Source organism: Neoarius graeffei, chromosome 8 (genome assembly GCF_027579695.1).
Source record: "Neoarius graeffei isolate fNeoGra1 chromosome 8, fNeoGra1.pri, whole genome shotgun sequence".
NCBI lineage: Eukaryota > Metazoa > Chordata > Actinopteri > Siluriformes > Ariidae > Neoarius > Neoarius graeffei.
In genome coordinates, this window is record NC_083576.1 from 64,851,232 (window position 1) to 64,872,893 (window position 21,662).

At 38.3% G+C, this 21,662-nt stretch overlaps 1 protein-coding gene across 1 annotated transcript in view; it reads right to left on the bottom strand.

The window, feature by feature from the left end:
• Positions 1–21,215, bottom strand: part of glra1 (glycine receptor, alpha 1) — a gene marked incomplete at its 5' end in the record, with an annotated part of 116,811 nt that extends 95,596 nt beyond the window's left edge. Inside the window, 3 exons of the mRNA XM_060926990.1 lie at positions 1,317–1,355; positions 20,427–20,581; positions 21,199–21,215. Coding sequence (XP_060782973.1) covers positions 1,317–1,355; positions 20,427–20,581; positions 21,199–21,215 — 211 coding nt within the window. The remainder of the gene's footprint in view (positions 1–1,316; positions 1,356–20,426; positions 20,582–21,198) is intronic.
• Between the last annotated feature and the right edge of the window lie 447 nt (positions 21,216–21,662).

Below are 21,662 nucleotides of genomic sequence, written 5' to 3' on the forward strand. Positions count from 1 at the left end.
AAATTTATCAAAATAAATTCACCAATTTCCTCACGAGTGACATTTAGAGATTTATGTCACAGTTTTAGTTCTCCATGTCCCGGATGTAGCTCGTATGAAAAATACGAGTGGTGTATTTCCCAGTAAAACACTCGTGTCCATATAATATATAACGTACGGTACGTGCTGTTTCCAGGAGTATTTGTGAAAGTTGCTTCTACAAGTCCTGTTGTAATCTTTTGGGGGTAAATGATAATTAAAAAAACTACACGGTGTGTGAGAATAACACCCACTAATGTGATTTGTGAATACTGATACAATGACCATCTATTTGATAGCACTTGCACACTGAAACATATCCCTGATACTCTGCATTACTCAACACCAAACTGTTGGATTTGGGAATGAGCCATGTATACAGCATCCTGAACCGGTCCTGCGAAAGCTAAATGAAAGGAGTGTAATAAGGATTCGATGCCAGTGCTGAGCCGACAGGGCTAAGACTGCAGTCAGTGCTAAATCTGCTTCTTTATTACACACACACACACACACACACACACACACACACACACACACACACACATATATGGCTGAGACACTTATTATAATCCAGCTTTATGTGAATAAATTATTTGATTTTGAAATCCGATTTAGATATTTTATAACTGACATATTGTGATTTTCCACAATGATTTATTTAAAAAAATAAAATAAAATGGTGCAGCAATAACTCTTAAGACTTGAAGGTAAACAACATTGAGCAATGCTAGTTATAAAGCCCCAACTAGCCAACTATACAGAGCACCAAAAGCTTCAGGGTGCATCAAGAGCAAACACCAAAATGTTGTTACCCATAGAGAGGCAAGACTTAATAGCAAACTGATTTCCCAGCCTAGAGCAAATGATTTGTGAACACTGAGCCAGCTGAAATGCTGCACTACTAAAAATTATCCATCTTAAAACAAGCCAGTACAAGGCTACACATTTGTAAATGTTATTTTCTATAAGCAACAGTGACATTTAAGGAAAAAAAAATAGGATGTACAAATCATTAGTGCTCCAGTCAGGATACTTTCAGCTCATACACAAGGTAAAAAAAATGAGCACCGACACTGAAGAGTCTGGATCATAAACGTCTGGATCAACATAAGCATATGCATAAGCATATGTGTGGTCCTGAAACACACAAGCACAAATCTCCATCTACTGTTATAGACCACGGTATGACAGAAAGCTCACACAGTCTAGCTACTGCTTTTTATCATGTTAGACGGACGTCACTTTAGGTGCATTAACTACTAAGTGTGATTAGTCCTGCATAAAGAAAAAGAAAGTACCTTTCTTGTGAGTACCATCCGATTTGGGGCCTTGTGGGTCTAATGAAAAAAAGATCAGGATTAAACATATAATATTCTAACATCAGTAATGTTATGCCGTTATTTTCTCTGCAGAGACAACAACAGAAGTGAGAAAAGGAAACATAAGAAGCATGGCCCAATCCTTCAGCTAGTTTACGTTACCATACACTTGTGCTCTGAAGTGTATGACAGGGAAGACTGGGGCCAGCATACTAAAGGCAAGAGCAGGTAGGATGCACTTTTCTGTCCAGAATTCGGCGGGCAAGGAGAAGAGGTGATGCAGAGAAATGAAAAGAGGGGTGTGGGGTTGTGCAATGCAGATCTCATTACAGGAGGCAAAGGTGGGTTAGCAAAATGCACTAAGAGATGCAAGTACATGATAGAGAAGGGAAAATGCAAAGACTACATGTCAAACTGGCTGCACTCAGCTTTGTGGCTCTGTTTTGCATTTTTCTTGCCTGATAAATTGCAAAAAGCCAATTTCTTTCATTCTTTCCTTAAGGCTCCGTTTACTCTGTTTTGGTAGTAGATAACCCCACCTGATAGCAGATCTGTGTCAGACAAAGCGAAATTACTCTGAAGTACAGAAAGTATTCACAGTGAATGCTCCATACATTCTGTAGCCTTCCTTCCCTTCATCAAAGCATGTGATCTATCCGATTAAGGCATTTTCCCTTACGAATTTCAAGCAGACACCAGCAGAGGTTAAAGCGCAACCATTTGTCTTTTAGTTTGAAATACAAATGTCTCCTGAATCCTAAAAATCTTTCCAAATTACCATTCACACATTTGCCACTTACAAACTCGCACTAATGACATTTTCATAATTACCATGTCTGCAGAGTATTAACACAAAAGGGGTGTATTGTACCCTCGGTTGTGACATGAATTAATAAGTGCAGAACAACTATGAAATTTTTGTCGAAAGTAAATGACACCAATGACTCTAAAATACTCAAATAATATCAAACAAAGGTTTTAAAAAACACGAACTACAAACAGACTTCTTTTCCCAAATGCTGAACAAAAGCACTTCTATTAGGATATTATAGGAAAATAAAATATGCAATTTCTGTGCACACACACACACACACACACACACATACGGTATACATATATACACATATATATATATATATATATATATATATATATATATATATACAGGTAGTCATCGACTTACGACCTATGCGACTTACGACTGATCGACTTTACGACCGTCTGGTTATGACTGGCAAGTGTTTCCCAGCTGAGCTAGCTGAGCGTACGACAGTTTCCGCCCCAGCTCCCGGCACCGCCTCTCGCCGCGTACAACAGTTTCTGCCCCAGGTCCAGGCACATGTGCAGCCTCTCTCGCGGTCCCTCGCACACTCTGTCGTACAGTTTCCGCCCCAGCTCCAGGCACATGCGCAGTCTCTCTCGCGCTCCCTCGCGCACTCCGTCATACAGTTTCCGCCCCAGCTCCTGGTTTATGAAACGAGCAAATGCTCCCGCCAGCCTGAGCGCTACAACAGCTGATGACGTAGATGACCCACAGCCAAGCATCAGTGATGCCAGCAGTCACTAAATTTTGTATTTTGCTATGTTTTACATTTGTATTTTGGTATGTTTCAAACTAAAATGTTTTCTATTTTTCACACCTGTATTTTGTATTTTTTGTTTTGCACATATTAAACGAATTGTACTGCCGCAGTGTAGTATGCAGTGTTTGACTAAAACCAAATAATGAGCCAAGGTAATGAAATAAGAAAATGTTGATAAAATAAGACTTTAAGATGATTACAATATCATTACACATCACAATATACTTATGTTCATTTAACATAGGCCGACTTACAACCAGATCGGTTTACGACCAGTCAGTCGTAACCAAACGCAGTCGTAAGTCGACGACTACCTGTGTGTGTGTATATATATATAAATTTTTTCCCCTGTCCACATTCACTGGATATGAGCAATCGTGTGCTCTGATTGGCTACTCTACTACAAGGCTATCAGCTGTGAGCAGAGAAAAACAAAATGGCGGAGCCGGTTTGTTTTCATTCTAAGCTGAAATTATTTTGTCGGACATTTTGTATTAAGTTTTTATTTATCGAATTTGCAAAAAATAAAAATGCTCTGTTTCTCAAAATCCAGTAAATGTAGAGAGAATAAAACAGTTATTCTACTCAGTCTCGTTGTACATGACTTATAGCCAACTCATCGGCTATCAGCTCATGTACGACTCGATTTTGTGGAATAACTGTTACACACACACACACACACACACACACCTGTGCAAAAGTCTTAGGCACGTAAAAAAAATGCTGTAGACAAAAAGATGTCTTAAAAATAATGAAATTAAATGTTTCAACATAAAAAAATACAATAAACAGCAATAAGCCAGAATAAATGAAACAATTTCAATATTTGGTCTGAGAGGACCCTTTGCTTTGAAAAAAATAATATAAATACTAGTCTCAGGTACAGTGAGTGCAGTTTGATAAGGAAATGAGCTGTAGGTTTTACTGAGCATCTTACAGAACCAGCCACAGTTCTTCTAGACACTTTGACTGTCACACTCGCTTCCTAATTTTGCACCGAAACCCAGCAGCCTTCATTATGTTTTCTTTTTTAATCTTTAAAAGTGCTCTCTTATGTAATATGCTGCTCAGATACAAACTATTTTTCCTATAACATTTAATTTTGTGCTGGAAAATGAACGTTTGGAACTCTAAAATGTTTCTGTACTGACTCGATAATGTAGAAATCATCAAATAAAAATCGATTACAAAATTTGTGAGAAAAAATAATAGGGTGCCTAAGACTTTTGCCTATATTTCATATTCATGTGTCTATACTCCAGAAAATCTCATACGTCCGTCATGAAAGGCAAATTTATCATTATCTGCCTGGTGAGGAATGGGAATCTGCCTGCAGGAGAGATTCTTGTTGACTGCAGTAATCCGTCTGTGTAGGTTGCAAGGGAACTCAGTCGTAAAATGAACTGCAATTACTTGGCATAAACATGAACTGCTGCAGACAGCTGACTTAAGCTCTGTAATGGGAGGCATTTTTCCTTCTATCATGCTACCTGACCAGCAATCCCCTGTGCTAACATAATCCTGCAGATTCATAGAGGCTTACCCATTGTGTGGCGGATCTCTATGAACTATTTGAGCCACCTCTGACTCAGCTTTGACTGTAAAAGCTATATATTATAGTCTTTGACTGTCTAAAAAACAGCTAAGCCCTTTTATGAATATCAACCAGCAACAGTATAAACTGATGCTGTTTAAAACCTTTAAAAGAGGCAGTGCTTCAGTAATATATTGAAAAAAAATAACTAAAAAGTGAAAGAATAGTGGTGTTAGCTTTACTGTTAAGGCGTTACTGTTTTCCTTTATTGTGTCAGTTAAATTTGTGATTCAACCAGAATTTAACCAAACACTTTTTTCACTTTCATTTCTTTGTTAAAAATTCCATTATTATTTTTTTTTGTTCAGAATTACACTAATAGCATAAATCCTTGGCTTATATTTTAATCAGCAGTGAAATGATCCAACACCGAGCTGCAAAATTTGTTTTCAACGATTAGTCATGTTTCCGTCACGTGTCAACGTTGACTGAACGTCTTGACTGGGATTCCCTCGAAGATGGTAGACTCCTCTTCCAAACAAGCATGTTCTACAACATTTTCATTTTAATTTCCCTGAGGGAACCCTCCCAAAGAGATCAATACAGTTCTATCTAATCTAATCAAATCTAATCTAATCTAATCTAATCTAATCTAATCTAATCTAATCTAATCTAATCTAATCATGGGACATGTTGGCATCAGCTTCCCTCCTGAAGTGCATCAAATAAACAAGAGCTACCAGATTACCAAACAGTTGTCCTTTCCACCAACTTAGTGTTTATAAGTACTCCTTTTACCCAAGGACAACAGTAAGGTCAAACAATTTACGATTAACTAATGAAGTAAACAAAAACAGTTTCAAGGCTGTTGCCATTTCAGCCATCAAGTCTTACAACAAATGAAGTCAAATTTTTAGAATCAAGTTATAATTATATTGTTATTGAACTGTAAATGGGAATATGCATATTTATTCATGATTTTATACTAGTAGTTGTATTAAGATATATAAATAAATAAAATATGTGTATTTATGAATTGGTATGGGTATGTATATACATATGTATGCATATGTGTGTGTGTGTATATATATATATATATATATATATATATATATATATATATATATATATTAGTGCTGTCAAAAATGTCGTGTTATTAACGCGTTAACTTGACTCAATTTTAACGGCGATAATTTTTTTATCACGAGATTAACGCTCTGTGACATGATGTAGGTTTATCATAAGCTTTTGAAACTGCCAGGAACTTGCAACAGAGACTTTGCTTAGAAAACCGATAGCAGCTAGACTGTAATGCCACGCCCCGCACAGCCAGAGTCCTCTACCCCCCCCCCCCCCCCCCCAAAGAACCAGCGCGGGCAGGGCGCGCTAGTAGAGATGGGATTTATGGCTCTTTGATGGGATCCGCATCTTTGTGATCCGTTCTTTGAAAAGAGCCGTTCAAAAGACTGGCTAATTTGGCTCTTTTTAAATATTTATTCAGTTTTAAGAAGACAGCGTCTAAAGAAGCCAGATCCCTCTGAACTGTAAACTCAATGCTATCCCAGAAATCCTTCCTGTAATATGCAAATTTGGCCGCCTCTGATTGGACAGCGCGACACATCAACAGGCAGAAAGTGTAAAAGTACAAAATGTGTTAAGTGAGCTGAAACAGTAAAGATCAGATTCAATGCAATATTTATCAACGAACAACTTAAAGTTAATATAATAGTGTACTTTATATTATAAATCAAGCATGTCAAGCCTAACGTCACTGTGTAACCTGTCTCTCTGAGATGTAGACTAACTCAAGCAGTAGATCACTTCACTCATGGTTCTTTTGCTAGCCCTGGTGTTCGGCTTAGGTTTCACTTTGCAGTGGCTGTGTCAAGACGTGTTATGCTTTGCAATACAAAGCAAGCCCATTCACGTTTTTATGCTGATAAGAGAATTACAATGGTTTTTCATGTGACAAAAATGTGCGATTAAATTGCGATTAATCGCGAGTTATTTATGACAGTCGCGACATTAATCGCGATTAAATATTTTAATCGCTTGACAGCACTAATATAATATAATATATATATATATATATATATATATATATATATATATATATATATATATATATATATACACACATACACACACACACACAATTTATTTATATTTTCTTGTGTGTATATATATCTTAATATTTCCTCCTAGTATAGTGCAAACTGTTTTAGGAGTAATTTCATTAAAGGATTAAAAAGCATTGATTCGAGCAGTACTGGAGCCTGGAAAATGACAAATGTATTTGAATATGAATTTTGCCACATTAAATAAAATTCTCTTTCTCTGTAATTTTTTCCCTTTCCTATTCACATTTGAAAAATTCAGCACCCTAAAAAATCTTAAAAATTAAAACAAACAAATAAATAATTTTGAATGTAAATTAGGGTACGTATGAAACGGGTAAACTGCTGCCTCAGGAGGATGTCTAACAAGGTAGTGGGGCATCAAGGACTGTTGGAAACTGATCGAACTCTCATTTCCTGTCTTCTAAGATGCCTTCAAATTGCCTCCAGTTGAAAGCAACATTGATGTTTCCTCAATGCTGTCTATTACCCATAAATCTGTGAAGCAACTCCCTCCAGCAAAAGAAAAAAAAAAAGGGTGTCAGACCGAACTTCACAGAAAAGTGTTTTCGTATTTAAATAAATAAATAAATAAATAAATAAAAGGTTTTGTGCTTTTTTTTTTGGCTTGGATTTTTTTGAAAAGTTAGTGAGAAATCAGTATTGTGCAATCTGAAATCCCACTGACTATAACCAAAGAAATTTATTTGATATGCTTTGTGAGGCATCAGTTAGCCAACTAGCTAACTCTTTGGTTTCGTGACATGGCATGCTGAGGTCACACGTTACTGTAAATGTGTTATTCTAAAAGGTCACACAAAACGAACGTCCTTAGAAAATTACATCAGTCCAAAGTCCTGGTTTGTGAGACACCTGTCTATTACAGCAGTGAGGCAACAAGCAGCAACCTTCTGTTCTGAACACAGCAGTAGATGTATCCAGAGGGGTCATAAGAGTACAACTGGTAAAATGCTGAGTTTGATGGCTCGGAAAGTGTCTGTTTTGCCTGGGAATCCTTTGGCCTAATATACGTAACAAAATTATTTTTGATATTTGAATTTCAGGGATTTATATTTAGGTATCTGAATTTTTAAAATCTGAAATCTTACAGTTCTGAGTTTTAAAAATCTGAAACCCAGAGCAATTTCAAAAGAAAGGAAAAAAGCATAGACTCAAAATGTAAATGAAGGGGGGGGGGGAATTTTATTTCAAGTGACATGTATAGAATTCAAATGTATGAAATTCATGTTTAAATACTTTCTTCATCTTTCAAGCTCCATATGCAAACATTGGTACCAGAGCAGCACTCCACTACACTATATCTGTAAACTACAACCATTACTAAAACCACTCAAACGCACTGGCATAGTTCCATACCAGGTCGCAATCATGCCCCTTTGAGTCAGCATCGCTGAATTGCAGCAGCTACGCACGCTGACTTTAGATTTGAGCAATATCAGTTACTGAATGAAATTCCCATGACCAATAGTGTCTGCAGTCCTCAGAGAGTTGGAGCTTTTATAACAACTTAAAATGTGTATAAAATGTTAAAATCAAATTTACCCTGCACTCATTGTACTGGATCACTGCGTTATCACACGATATATTTACTGGTCTATAGTGTCTTTGAAGTCGTGCTCTGACCTTTGCACAGCCCATGAGAAAACAATATTTCTGCTCCTACCATATGACAGCAAGTGCTACATTGGCAATATGGTTGAAACTACTTTCTACTACTTTGATATGTTGGATACATTACATCATTTGGCTGGTGGAAATCCACCAGAGAGGCTTTTTTGTTTTAGCATTCTTACATTTGCCATGACAGATTTTCTCCGTGAACAGCATCCCACAGTATTATATCATTTGATTTTTGTAAACAAATAAAAACACACAGAAACAAGTCCTCCATTTCTGGCAATATATGAAGGCTATACTCCCTCTCATAACAGAAGCTTTCATCAATCAATTAAAGTCTAATTACTGACTGCAGATAGGACCTAAATTAACATCAAGCTCCAGCAGCATATCATAAATCTTTTTTTTTTTCAGGTTAAGATATAAATGAGGTGAGAATACATAATAAACAGACAGACAGGAACAGGAACAGGTGATATATCCAGAAAAGACCAAAATCAGATACTATATACTGCAAATATACCAATGACTGATTTTTTTTATTATTATATTTTGATATTTACAATTATTCTATCCACATTCCCTGGATATGAGCAATCACACGCTCTGATTGGCTACACTACTACTAGGCTATTAGCTCATATACACTGAGTAGAGAAAAACAAAATGGTGGAGCATTTTGCTGAACCAACCGAGGACAAAATAAAAACTCTACTCGAAAACAAAACCCCAAAAATTACAAACAAAATATGGAGTAAAAGTATTTGATGATAAGAATGTCTTTTTTTATTTTTCAAGAATTATTATTATTATCATCACATTTTTCACAAATTGCTACTGTCATTTCGCAGGTTTCTTTACATTCTAAGGGGAAATTATTTTGTCGGACATTTTGTATAAAGTTTTTATTTATCAAACTTGCAAAAAATAAAAATGCTCTGTTTCTCAAAATCCAGTGAATGTGGATAGAATAAAACAATTACAGTGGTGCTTGAAAGTTTGGGAACCCTTTAGAATTTTCTATATTTCTGCATAAATATGATCTAAAACATCATCAAATTTTCACACAAGACCTAAAAGTAGATAAAGGACTTGTGTGAAAATCTGATGATTTTCACAACTGAACAACTAAGACAAAAATATTATACTTGGGCATTTATTTATTGAGGAAAATTTTTCAATATTACGGTGGTGCTTGAAAGTTTGTGAACCCTTTAGAATTTTCTATATTTCTGCATAAATATGACCTAAAACATCATCAGATTTTCACACAATTCCTAAAAGTAGATAAAGAGAACCCAGGTAAACAAATGAGACAAAAATATTATACTTGGTCACTTATTTATTGAGGAAAATGATCCAATATTCCATATCTGTGAGTGGCAAAAATATGTGAACCTTTGCTTTCAGTATCTGGTGTGACCCCCTTGTGCAGCAATAACTGCAACTAAACGTTTCCGGTAACTGTTGATCAATCCTGCACACAAGCTTGGAGGAATTTTAGCCCATTCGTCCGTACAGAACAGCTCCAACTCTGGGATGTTGGTGGGTTTCCTCACATGAACTGCTCGCTTCAGGTCCTTCCACAATATTTCCATTGGATTAAGGTCAGGACTTTGACTTAGCCATTACAAAACAATAACTTTATTCTTCTTTAACCATTCTTTGGTAGAATGACTTGTGTGCTTAGGGTCGTTGTCTTGCTGCATGACCCACCTTCTCTTGAGATTCAGTTCATGGACAGATGTCCTGACATTTTCCTTTAGAATTCGCTGGTATAATTCAGAATTCATTGTTCCATCAATGATGGCAAGCTGTCCTGGCCCAGATGCAGCAAAACAGGCCCAAACCATGATACTACCACCACCATGTTTCACAGATGGGATAAGGTTCTTATGCTGGAATGCAGTGTTTTCCTTTCTCCAAACATAACACTTCTCATTTAAAACAAAAACTTCTATTTTGGTCTCATCCGTCCACAAAACATTTTTCCAATAGCCTTCTGGCTTGTCCATGTGATCTTTAGCAAACTGCAGACGAGCAGCAATGTTCTTTTTGGAGAGCAGTGGCTTTCTCCTTGCAACCCTGCCATGCACACCATTGTTGTTCAGTGTTCTCCTGATGGTGGACTCATGAACATTAGCCAATGTGAGAGAGGCCTTCAGTTGCTTAGAAGTTACCCTGGGGTCCTTTGTGACCTCACCGACTATTACACACCTTGCTCTTGGAGTGATCTTTGTTGGTCGACCACTCCTGGGGAGGGTAACAATGGTCTTGAATTTCCTCCATTTGTACACAATCTGTCTGACTGTGGATTGGTGGAGTCCAAACTCTTTAGAGATGGTTTTGTAACCTTTTCCAGCCTGATGAGCATCAACAACACTTTTTCTGAGGTCCTCAGAAATCTCCTTCATTCATGCCATGATACACTTCCGCAAACGTGTGTTGTGAAGATCAGACTTTGATAGATCCCTGTTCTTTAAATAAAACAGGGTGCCCACTCACACCTGATTGTCATCCCATTAATTTAAAACTCCTGACTCTAATTTCACCTTCAAATTAACTGCTAAGCCTAGAGGTTCACATACTTTTGCCACTCACAGATATGTAATATTGGATCATTTTCTTCAATAAATAAATGACCAAGTATAATATTTTTGTCTCATTTGTTTAACTGGGTTCTCTTTATCTACTTTTAGGACTTGTGTGAAAATCTGATGATGTTTTAGGTCATATTTTTGCAGAAATATAGAAAATTCTAAAGGGTTCACAAACTTTCAAGCACCACTGTACATATTTGTGAGTGGCAAAAGTATTTGAACCTCTAGGATTAGCAGTTAATTTGAAGGTGAAATTAGAGTCAGGTGTTTCCAAGCAATGGGATGACAATCAGGTGTGAGTGGGCACCCTGTTTTATTTAAAGAACAGGGATCTATCAAAGTCTGATCTTCACAACACGTTTGTGGAAGTGTATCATGGCATGAACAAAGGAGATTTCTGAGGACCTCAGAAAAAGCGTTGTTGATGCTCATCAGGCTGGAAAAGGTTACAAAACCATCTGTAAAGAGTTTGGACTCCACCAATCCACAGTCAGACAGATTGTGTACAAATGGAGTTAATTCAAGACCATTGTTACCCTCCCCAGGAGTGGTCAACCAACAAAGATCACTCCAAGAGCAAGGTGTGTAATAGTTGGCGAGGTCACAAAGGATCCCAGGGTAACTTCTAAGCAACTGAAGGCCTCTCTCACATTGGCTAATGTTAATGTTCATGAGTCCACCATCAGCAGAACACTGAACAACAATGGTGTGCATGGCAGGGCTGCAAGGAGAAAACCACTGCTCTCCAAAAAGAACATTGCTGCTCGTCTGCAGTTCAGTAAAGATCATATGGACAAGCCAGAAGGCTATTGGAAAAATGTTTTGTGGACGGATGAGACCAAAATAGAACTTTTTGTTTTAAATGAGAGGCGTTATGTTTGAAGAAAGGAAAACTCTGCATTCCAGCATAAGAACCTTATCCCATCTGTGAAACGTGGTGGTAGTATCATGGTTTGGGCCTGTTTTGCTGCATCTGGGCCAGGATGGCTTGCCATCATTAATGGAACAATGAATTCTGAATTATACCAGCAAATTCTAAAGGAAAATGTCAGGACATCTGTCCATGAACTAAATCTCAAGAGAAGGTGGGTCATGCAGCAAGACAACGACCCTAAGCACACAAGTCGTTCTACCAAAAAATGGTTAAAGAAGAATAAAAGTTAGTGTTTTGGAATGGCCAAGTCAAAGTCCTGACCTTAACCCAATCAAAATGTTGTGGAAGGACCTGAAGTGAGCAGTTCATGTGAGGAAACCCACCAACATCCCAGAGTTGGAGCTGTTCTGTACGGAGGAATGGGCTAAAATTCCTCCAAGCTTGTGTGCAGGACTGATCAGCAGTTACCGGAAACGTTTAGTTGCAGTTATTGCTGCACAAGGGGGTCACACCAGATACTGAAAGCAAAGGTTCACATACTTTTGTCACTCACAGATATGTATTATTGGAACATTTTCCTCAATAAATAAATGACCAAGTATAATATTTTTGTCTTATTTGTTTAACTGGATTCTCTTTATCTACTTTTAGGACTTGTGTGAAAATCTGATGTTTTAGGTCATATTTATGCAGAAATATAGAAAATTCTAAAGGTTTCACAAACTTTCAAGCACCACTGTATTCTACTCAATCTTGTCGTACATGGCTTATAGCCTACTCGGCGCCATGCACCTCGTCAGCTATCAGCTCATGTATGACTCGATTTCATGGAATAACTGTTAAATATACGTACCTATTCAAACGTAAAATATCACAGTTCATTTATACTGTATACACTGGACAATAATGCACTGCATTGTGGCTGCATTTTTTAAAAATCTGGATGGTCGTTGTCACTGCCAGCCCTGATCCGGACTTGAGGCGAACCATGTTTGGTTGACTTTGCCAGAATTGCATCAGTAGGGTGGCTGGTTCCTTTCTCCATACTCACAGACAGTTTTAGAGTAGCCAGTTAACCTAATTGTATATCTTTGGACTGTGGGGGAAACTGAAGCACCTGGAGGAAGCCCATGCAGACACAGGGAGAACTGCAAACTCCACAAATGCCCCTTTTCCACCAAAGCAGTTCCAGGGCTGGTTCGGGGCCAGTGCTTAGTTTGGAACCGGGTTTTCTGTTTCCACTGACAAAGAACTGGCTCTGGCGCCAGAAAAACTGGTTTCAGGCTAGCACCAACTCTCTGCTGGGCCAGAGGAAAGAACCGCTTATGTCAGCGGGGGGGGGGGGGGGGGGGGGGGGGGGGGGGGCGGAGTTGTTAAAACCAACAACAATAACAAGACTGCGAAAGATTGCCATTTTTAAGCGACGAGAAGCAGCAGCTGTACAAACGCGAAGTCATCCATTATTATTATTGTTGTTGCTGTTGCTGCTTCTTCCATTTTGTTTTTGCTTCGATATTCGCGCCAAGGTTTATGCAAACGTAGTGACGTAACTGACGTATACAGCAACGTAATGATGTATACAACAACGTAACTGACGTATACAGCGATGTAATGACGTGTCTTCCCTTAGCACCGCGAGCTATGGAAAAGCAAACTGGTTCTCAGCTGGCTCACAAGTTGAACGAGTTGTGAACCAGCACTGGCCCCAAACCAGCCCTGGAACTGATTTGGTGGAAAAGGGGTAAAAGAAAGGCCCCCGTGAGCCGCTGGGCTCAAACCCAGAATCTTCTTGCTGTGAGGCGACAGTGCTAACCACTGCACCACCATGCCACCCTCTGGATGGTCAGTAGAGATAATCAAAAGCAACAAATCTAAACCAACTCACAATAGTGATATATTTCTGGGTTTTGTTGTTCCTCATAGTGTTTGACTCCACTGCTCCTCATATCCACCGACAAGGTGAACAAGAAGACTGCGGTCGCAGCGACACTACACTCCAGCTTTCAAAGACTACCAGAGATTACATCAAAGTATGTTTGTGAAACAGCCTCACAACCACATCAGAAGAAAGTGTTTCAAACCAAAAACACAAGTGAAGAATATCCTTGTTTTGGCCAATTGGAAAGTGCAAATACATTTAAATGTACAAAACTGGAATCATCCGATTTGGTCATCCCTACAAGGTCTGTCCTAAACAGGACAGGATGGATATGACCTTCAACATGATTTTGATGGATTTTTCTACACTGGATCCCAGTCATCACCAGTATCAAGTTTCACCTCATGTTGGCACATAGCTTCAGGCCATTCTCTCGAAGAAAATTGCAGTGGAGGTAGTAGAGTGTTCCTTCACAATAAGAGCTAGAAATAAATGTCTACTCAAGATGGACAGTGTGTGTTCAAAAGCAACCTCTGGCTGAGGACACTGTCATGAGTTCAGTGTATTAGATCCCTCACTGAATGAATGTCATTACTGCGCTCTACAGCAGGGCCGCCAAAGGCAGGAACGTGAGCGCTTCCGGCTCAATGTGCTCATACACTTCTGACTTGACAGCCATGACATCCCATTGACTTTCATAATGTGTGTTCATGTGACCATGGCTGCCTCCCAGCTCTCAGACAATGAAAGTAAATTTCATTGCGTTGTAAGGTCACAGTCAAGGGCCGAGGCTTGATAATCATATTTCCTTGTTTGTTGAAGAGTCTTTCCAATAGTAGTGGTCTGAAAGGCACTGTTTAATAATCACAATTATTAAATTTATTATGAGGTTAAAATATACTTCAGGTAAGATAACCATTGTCCAGCTTTGTAGTCACTTGTCCAACCATTTGTCCAACTTTCACAAAAGTACACACATGAGTTACTTGAGTAGAAGTGCAGATACTTGTGTAAAAAAATACTCTGGTAAAAGTAGAAGTACTGATTCAACTTGTTTACTCAAGTAAAAGTACAAAAGTAAGTGGCTCGGATATGTACTCAAAGTAAAAAGTAGAACGTAGCCCTTTGAAGGACATTTCTACCTGCTATTTCTATGCAAAGCTAATTGAACCTCATATAATATAATATAATATAATATAATATAATATAATATAATATAATATAATATAATATAATATAATATAATATAATAATACATCCACATTCACTGGATATGAGCAGTCGCGCACTCTGATTGGCTACTCTACTACTAGGATATCAGCTCATATACTGTGAGTAGAGAAAAACAAAATGGCAGAGCGTGTTGCTGAACCAACCGAGGATGAAATAAAAACTATACTTGAAAACAAAGCCCCCCAAAATGATCAAGTATTTAAAAGAAACGGAAATAGCTAAAAGAATATAGTCCCCCCCCCCCAGCCTGGGAAATCCCATGCTGCTTTGCACAATCGTTCCGATCTGAAAAGACAGCATGGAAACTATGGTCTAAAGGCTCGCCTGAGTTAGGGAGCCAATCAGAGAGTGGGGAGGGGTGGAAAGACGGTGACGCGTACTACTCGACAAACGGAAGCTTGTAGTTTATTTGGGACTGTTTACGGATCACATTTAACATGGCGGCGAGCGATACGAACCAAACTAACCAAACCAGCTTCTCTCATATTTGTCTTGCACAAACGGCAGTAATCGTTCGGTGCCATTGTTTCCCTATTTTTGTTTTGCCTTCTCTTTCTCTTTCCTTCTCTTCTTTGCCTCTTCGTCTTCTTCGTCGCTCTAACTACGTCACTGGGTACAACTGCCATGATTGGCCATGGGCTACGTATACGCCAAATGATAGACATTCGCAACGTCCAATAAACGGCCGTTGACAATCGTAAACCACACCTCCCCTACGAGAAATTCAATAGGCGGATTCCAGACCATATTTCACTTGTGATATGGTCTGGTGTTAACCAGACTACCCCCCCCAGGTGTCTCCTGTTCCACACTCCAGCCCAGTCGGTGGTGGTAATACACCTTTAAGTTGGTTTGCCAACCACCAAAAAAACCCTAAACAAGAAGAAGAAGGAAACCCTAAAAAATACAAAAAAAGGGCAACAAAATATGGAGTAAAAGTATTTGATGGTAAGAACATATAATTTTGTATTTTTCAAGAATTATTATTATAGCACTTTTCACAAATTGCTCCTGTCATTTCGCTGGTTTGTTTACATTCTAAGCGGAAATGATTTTGTTTGACGTTTTGTATACAGTTTTTATTGATCGAATTTGCAAAAAATAAAAATAAAAATGCTCTGTTTCTCAAAATCCAGTGAATGTGGATAGAATACAACAGTTATTCCACTCAGTCTTGTTGTACATGGCTTATAGCTGACTCATATACGACTCGATTTCATGGAATAACTGTTAAATAATATTTGGGCATAAAGGTGTGTGCACAGAAGGAAGTAAGCCCATGCTTTTTAAAATTAATTATTAAATAATGTTGTATATAAGGTGCTCCATTGCAAATATTTTTATTGCCAAATACTTTGTGACAAATAAATATTCCACCTGCACTTGCGATTGATTGACTAGCAGCTAGCTATGTACAGCATACTAACCAACAACCCAGCTGTATATAATGGTAACTTATACAGTAGCGGTCCATATCTTACTAGGCTCCTTACATGCTTGCTGATAACATATTTGAAGACTTTGTAGAGGAGACATCACATACAGCTAAAGCACTACGTATTTAAATAAAAGAATTTGGTATGATTTAAAAAAAAAGTTTAAAAGTTCAATAAAACCCATTTGCCTCATTTTGCTGAATTTGAACGCAGCTCATGTTTTGATTTAAAGTCAGGGTTGCCAGATTGGGTTGTATAATTAGTCTCATCTTTTCTATGTGTTACTGTCCCATCTACTGAATTTTGGTTGAAATGGGTCTTGATGTTGGAAAGCACACAATGATGCAAAATAAAAAATAATCAATAATTCCCCTCAAATGCATTTAAACCATAGTAATGAGCCTTGTTTGAAAATATAAGAAGCAGAAAATACAGATATTTGTGTTAAAATGTAGGAAGTAAAAGTAAAACGTCGTCAGAGAAATAAATACTCCAAGTACACATACCTGAAAACTCTATTTAAGTATAGTCACAAAGTATTTATATAATCATCAGTTACATAATCATCTGCCTTCATAGGAAAAGATATCTGATAGAGACTCACATGTTCCTCATTAATTCATAGCCATCTGGATGCAGGAACTTTATATCGCAGAGCAACAATGCGACTATTTTATTACCTCAGAAACTAAAACTATGCTTGAAAAAAAAAGATAGAAAATATTAAGCCCTATTATTCTGATTCTTAGCAAGTAAAGCCTAAGACGGATGATATAAACAAATTTTGGTAAGATGTGATTAAAACTCTCATGTTCATGTTTCCTAATTATTGTGGCAGGTATTATTTCGCACAAAAATGACATTAAAATGACAAAGTATATTTACTGTGACGACTGGATTAAAGATTTCTGTCACTATGATGGATTTCTGCCATAGTGATCTTCTACAGCTTAGATTTGTTTAACGGTTGTTTTTTTTTCTTTTTTTCTAGTGTGAAGAACAGTGTGATGATGTTCATGACCCACCCTCCCTTGAAGCTTGATCTGAAATTAGAGTGCACACCTATTTTGTTTTGTAAGAGAGCAAAACGAACAGGTTAAAGTTTTGTGCTCCTGACTTCTGGAAGGCAAAAATAATGCCATAGTTCCCAGCAAATTAATAAAAGCTGATCCACGGAGTTTGCACAAGAAGAGCCTCACGCATAATTACCCAGTATAGAAGAGCGCAGGGGATGATCTACAGAGCTCATTGGTTTTTACTGCATCTTCGACAAAATAAATGCTTTGTTATATTTTTCCAAATGCATTATTAGATAAAAATGGACTTAAACTAAATTGCAATCAAATATAAAGCTAAAACATTCAGGTGTGCAGCTTAAAACATCAAACTGCATTTACTAAACAACCTTCAGTGGAGCAGAACATTTCTGCACACACCACGAAAAAATAGCAACGACCGTAGCTATGAGCAAGGTTAAGATGTACACCATCACAAAACCAGGAAGACCCTTTCCTATCAAGCAACTGTAATAATGAAGACCGTATCGACAACAAACATCCTGAAATTCAGCACTTTTACCTCCCAGTACCTCAACAGTTACACGGAAAAGCACAAATAGATAGTTCGGTTTTTCTGTCAATTCTAGGTTGTGATTTTCGCTTTCATTATTTTCAGTTCATTATAAAATATTTAGATACAAGATATATGCTTTATATATACACAGTACCAGTCAAAAGTTTGGACACACCTCCTAATTCAATATTTTTCTTTATTTTTATTAATTAAAAGATACTTCATGTCTTAAAGTGATGATGGATGTCGTTTCTCTTTACTTAGTTGAACGGTTCTTGACATAATATGGATTGCTAGTTGTAGAATAGGGCTATTTACTCATCTCATCTCATTATCTGTAGCCGCTTTATCCTGTTCTACAGGGTCGCAGGCAAGCTGGAGCCTATCCCAGCTGACTACGGGAGAAAGGCGGGGTACACCCTGGACAAGTCGCCAGGTCATCACACTGTATTTTTTTTATTATTTACTGTTTGATCTGGGCGGCACGGTGGTGTAGTGGTTAGCGCTGTCGCCTCACAGCAAGAAGGTCCTGGGTTCGAGCCCCGGGGCCGGCGAGGGCCTTTCTGTGTGGAGTTTGCATGTTCTCCCCGTGTCCGCGTGGGTTTCCTCCGGGTGCTCCGGTTTCCCCCACAGTCCAAAGACATGCAGGTTAGGTTAACTGGTGACTCTAAATTGACCGTAGGTGTGAATGTGAGTGTGAATGGTTGTCTGTGTCTATGTGTCAGCCCTGTGATGACCTAGCGACTTATCCAGGGTGTACCCCGCCTTTCGCCCGTAGTCAGCTGGGATAGGCTCCAGCTTGCCTGCGACCCTGTAGAAGGATAAAGCGGCTAGAGATAATGAGATGAGATGAGACTGTTTGATCTCAAATGCATTAATTAGGCAAGAAATTAGACTAATTAACTTTTGACGAGGCACACCTGTTAATTGAGAAGCATTCCAGGTGACTACCTCATGAAGCTGGTTAAGATAATGCCAATAGTGTACAAAGCGTCATCAAGGTAAACGCTGGCTGCTTTGAAGAATCTAAAATATGAAACATATTTTGTTTTTTAAACACTTTTTTTTGTTTGTTTACTACATAATTCCATATACACTCACCGGCCACTTTATTAGGTACACCCATCCACCTGCTGTTTGATGCAGTTCTCTAATCAGCCAATCCTTTGACAGCAGCACAGTGCATTAAATGATACAGATACAAATCAAGAGCTTCAGTTAATGTTCACTTCAAACATCAGAATGGGAAAAATTGTGATCTCAAAGTGTGACTTTCACTGTGGCATGGGTGTTAGTTTGAGCCAGATGGACTGGTTTGAGTATTTCAGAAACTGTTGATCTCCTGGGGTTTTCCACACACAACAGTCTCTAGAGTTTACACAGAACGGTGCGAAACACAAAAAACATTGAGTGAGTGGGAGACAGTTCTGTGAGTGGAAACATCTTGTTGATAAGAGAGGTCAGAGGAAAATGGCCAGATTGGTTCAAGCTGCCAGGAAGGATATAGTATCTCATATAATCATTCTTTACAACCGTGGTGAGCAGAAACGCATCTCAGCATGTAACAGCAGAAGACCACATTGGGTTCCACTCCTGCAGCCAAGAACAGGAATCTTAGAATCAAGAATAAGTTCCTATTAAAATGGCTGGTGAGTGTATCTTCCACATGTTATTTCGTAGTTTTGATGTCTTCAGTATTGTTCTACAATGTAGAAAATAGTCAAAATACAGAAAAAAATGTATGAATGTGTAGGCGTGTCCAGACTTTTGACTGGTACTGTATGTATGTGTGTGTGTGTGTGTGTGTGTGTGTGTGTGTGTGTGTGTGTGTGTGTGTGTAAATATATAAATAAATTTACTTCCAAGACCATCTTTTAAATATGCAGCAGTAATAAGGAAACCTCTATAAGACATGCATCTTTCAGTGCTTCTTGTTTGGGATTGAAGTCATTTCTAACACTTATCACACATAACACACCACAACACTGAATCAGAAGGCAAATACCACCCCACACACACTCTTAGGACACTGAGGTAAAGTTACAGGCCCTGTACAGGAATGTAGCCAGCCTAGGAAAAGCCTTATAAGGAACAGCCTCGTAAAATCTTCAACAAAAATTATCACAGGGATCATTTCCAAAAATGAATAGAAATGAAAATCCAATTTCACATGCTAATTTTTGTCATGCTTCGCTGCACTGAAATACGGACATAGCTTTGCTGTTCCATTCACATGCAAATGCGATTTTTTCAGTAAATATTGGGGATTGTAAATCAAACTTGACTAGGCATCACATACAAAAAGCTCACAGAATTTTTTAAGCTGATTTTTAATTTTTTTTTTTATTATGATACCTTATTTTCTATAGGAAACCCAGTAAAGCTTGAGCATTTCAGCATATGGTGGAGACATTTTGGATCAATAGCACAATTGATCACTTGCTTCCATAGCTTTTTTTTGACCAGTGATCAATGGTCGAAATGCACTTTAATTCAATATGCAATTTGGAATGATTCCCCAGCTCTAAAAGACACATGCCCAAGCATTTCCATCTATTCAATCCAAGCCATTGCTTGGCTACATTCCTGTGGTTTTCGCCAGTGTTTCTATGGCTGCACCTACCTTTAAAATTAGGTCTGATTCTTGCGTCGTACCCAGACACTTTCCCCATGAGTTTGTCCAAGAATTCTGAAGGGGGCATTGGGGAGGCAGCTTTCCGTGCTGCAGCTTGCTGGGATGCTGCCAAGCTGAAAAATAAGATAGAGAAATAGAAGAAGGTGTGTTATAAAATGGGTACACTTGTCTAACCTTTTCATGTGTGCAGAGAGAACTATATGGACTTATTAAGGTGGTATTTGGATTACATGTTTTCAGAAGCGGCTATGTCAACCCGAGTTTACTCCACATTTTTCCTTTACCACAAGCGACAAGCATTCGATCTACAATGGCAATAACTGTTCTTCAAGTAAACGTTTCCCAATTGTTTTGGGGTTTTTTTAACCCTGGTGGATGCAAACTTTGTTTGCGTTACCTTCATAGTGGTTTCACTGAATTATTGTTGTTGTTTATAATAGACTTCAAGATTAGTAGTTGAATATGTTGAAAAGGGTTCATTGACAAAAAAAAAATCATATCATTATTGAGTTGTGATGCTCTGGTTTGTGGACACTTAAAAATCACACTATGTGCTTTTTGAGGATCTCAGATTTAAATCCCAGATTTAGTCATCTCTTATATAAAGTACCAGTCAAAAGTCTTGACTTATTCATAGGTTTTGCTGTATTTTCACTATTTTCTACATTGCAGAACAATACCAAAGACTGTGAAATAACATGGACCATATATGGAAATACGGGCGGCACTGTTGCCTCACAGCAAGAAAGTTCTGGGTTCAAGCCCAGTGGCCGACAGTTTGCATGTTCTCCCTGTGTCTGCGTGGGTTTCCTCCAGGTGCTCCGGTTTCCCCCACAGTCCAAAGACATGCAGGTTAGGCTAATTGGTGGTTCTAAATTGACCATAGGTGTGAATATGAGTGTGAATGGTTGTTTGTCTCCATGTGTCAGCCCTACGATGATCTGGCGATTTGTCCAGGGTGTACCCTGCCTCTCACCCATAGTAAGTTGGGACAGGCTCTAGCTTGCCCTCCAACCTGCACAGGATAAGCGGTTATGGATAATGGATGGACGGATATCTGGAATTATGTGGTAAACAAAAATGTGTTAAAAACAAAATATGTTTGATATTTTAGATTCTTCAAAGTAGCCACTGTTTACCTTGATGTCACTTTGTACACTATTGTCATTATCTTAACCAGCTTCATGAGGTAGTCACCTGGAATGCTTTTCAATTAAGAGGTGT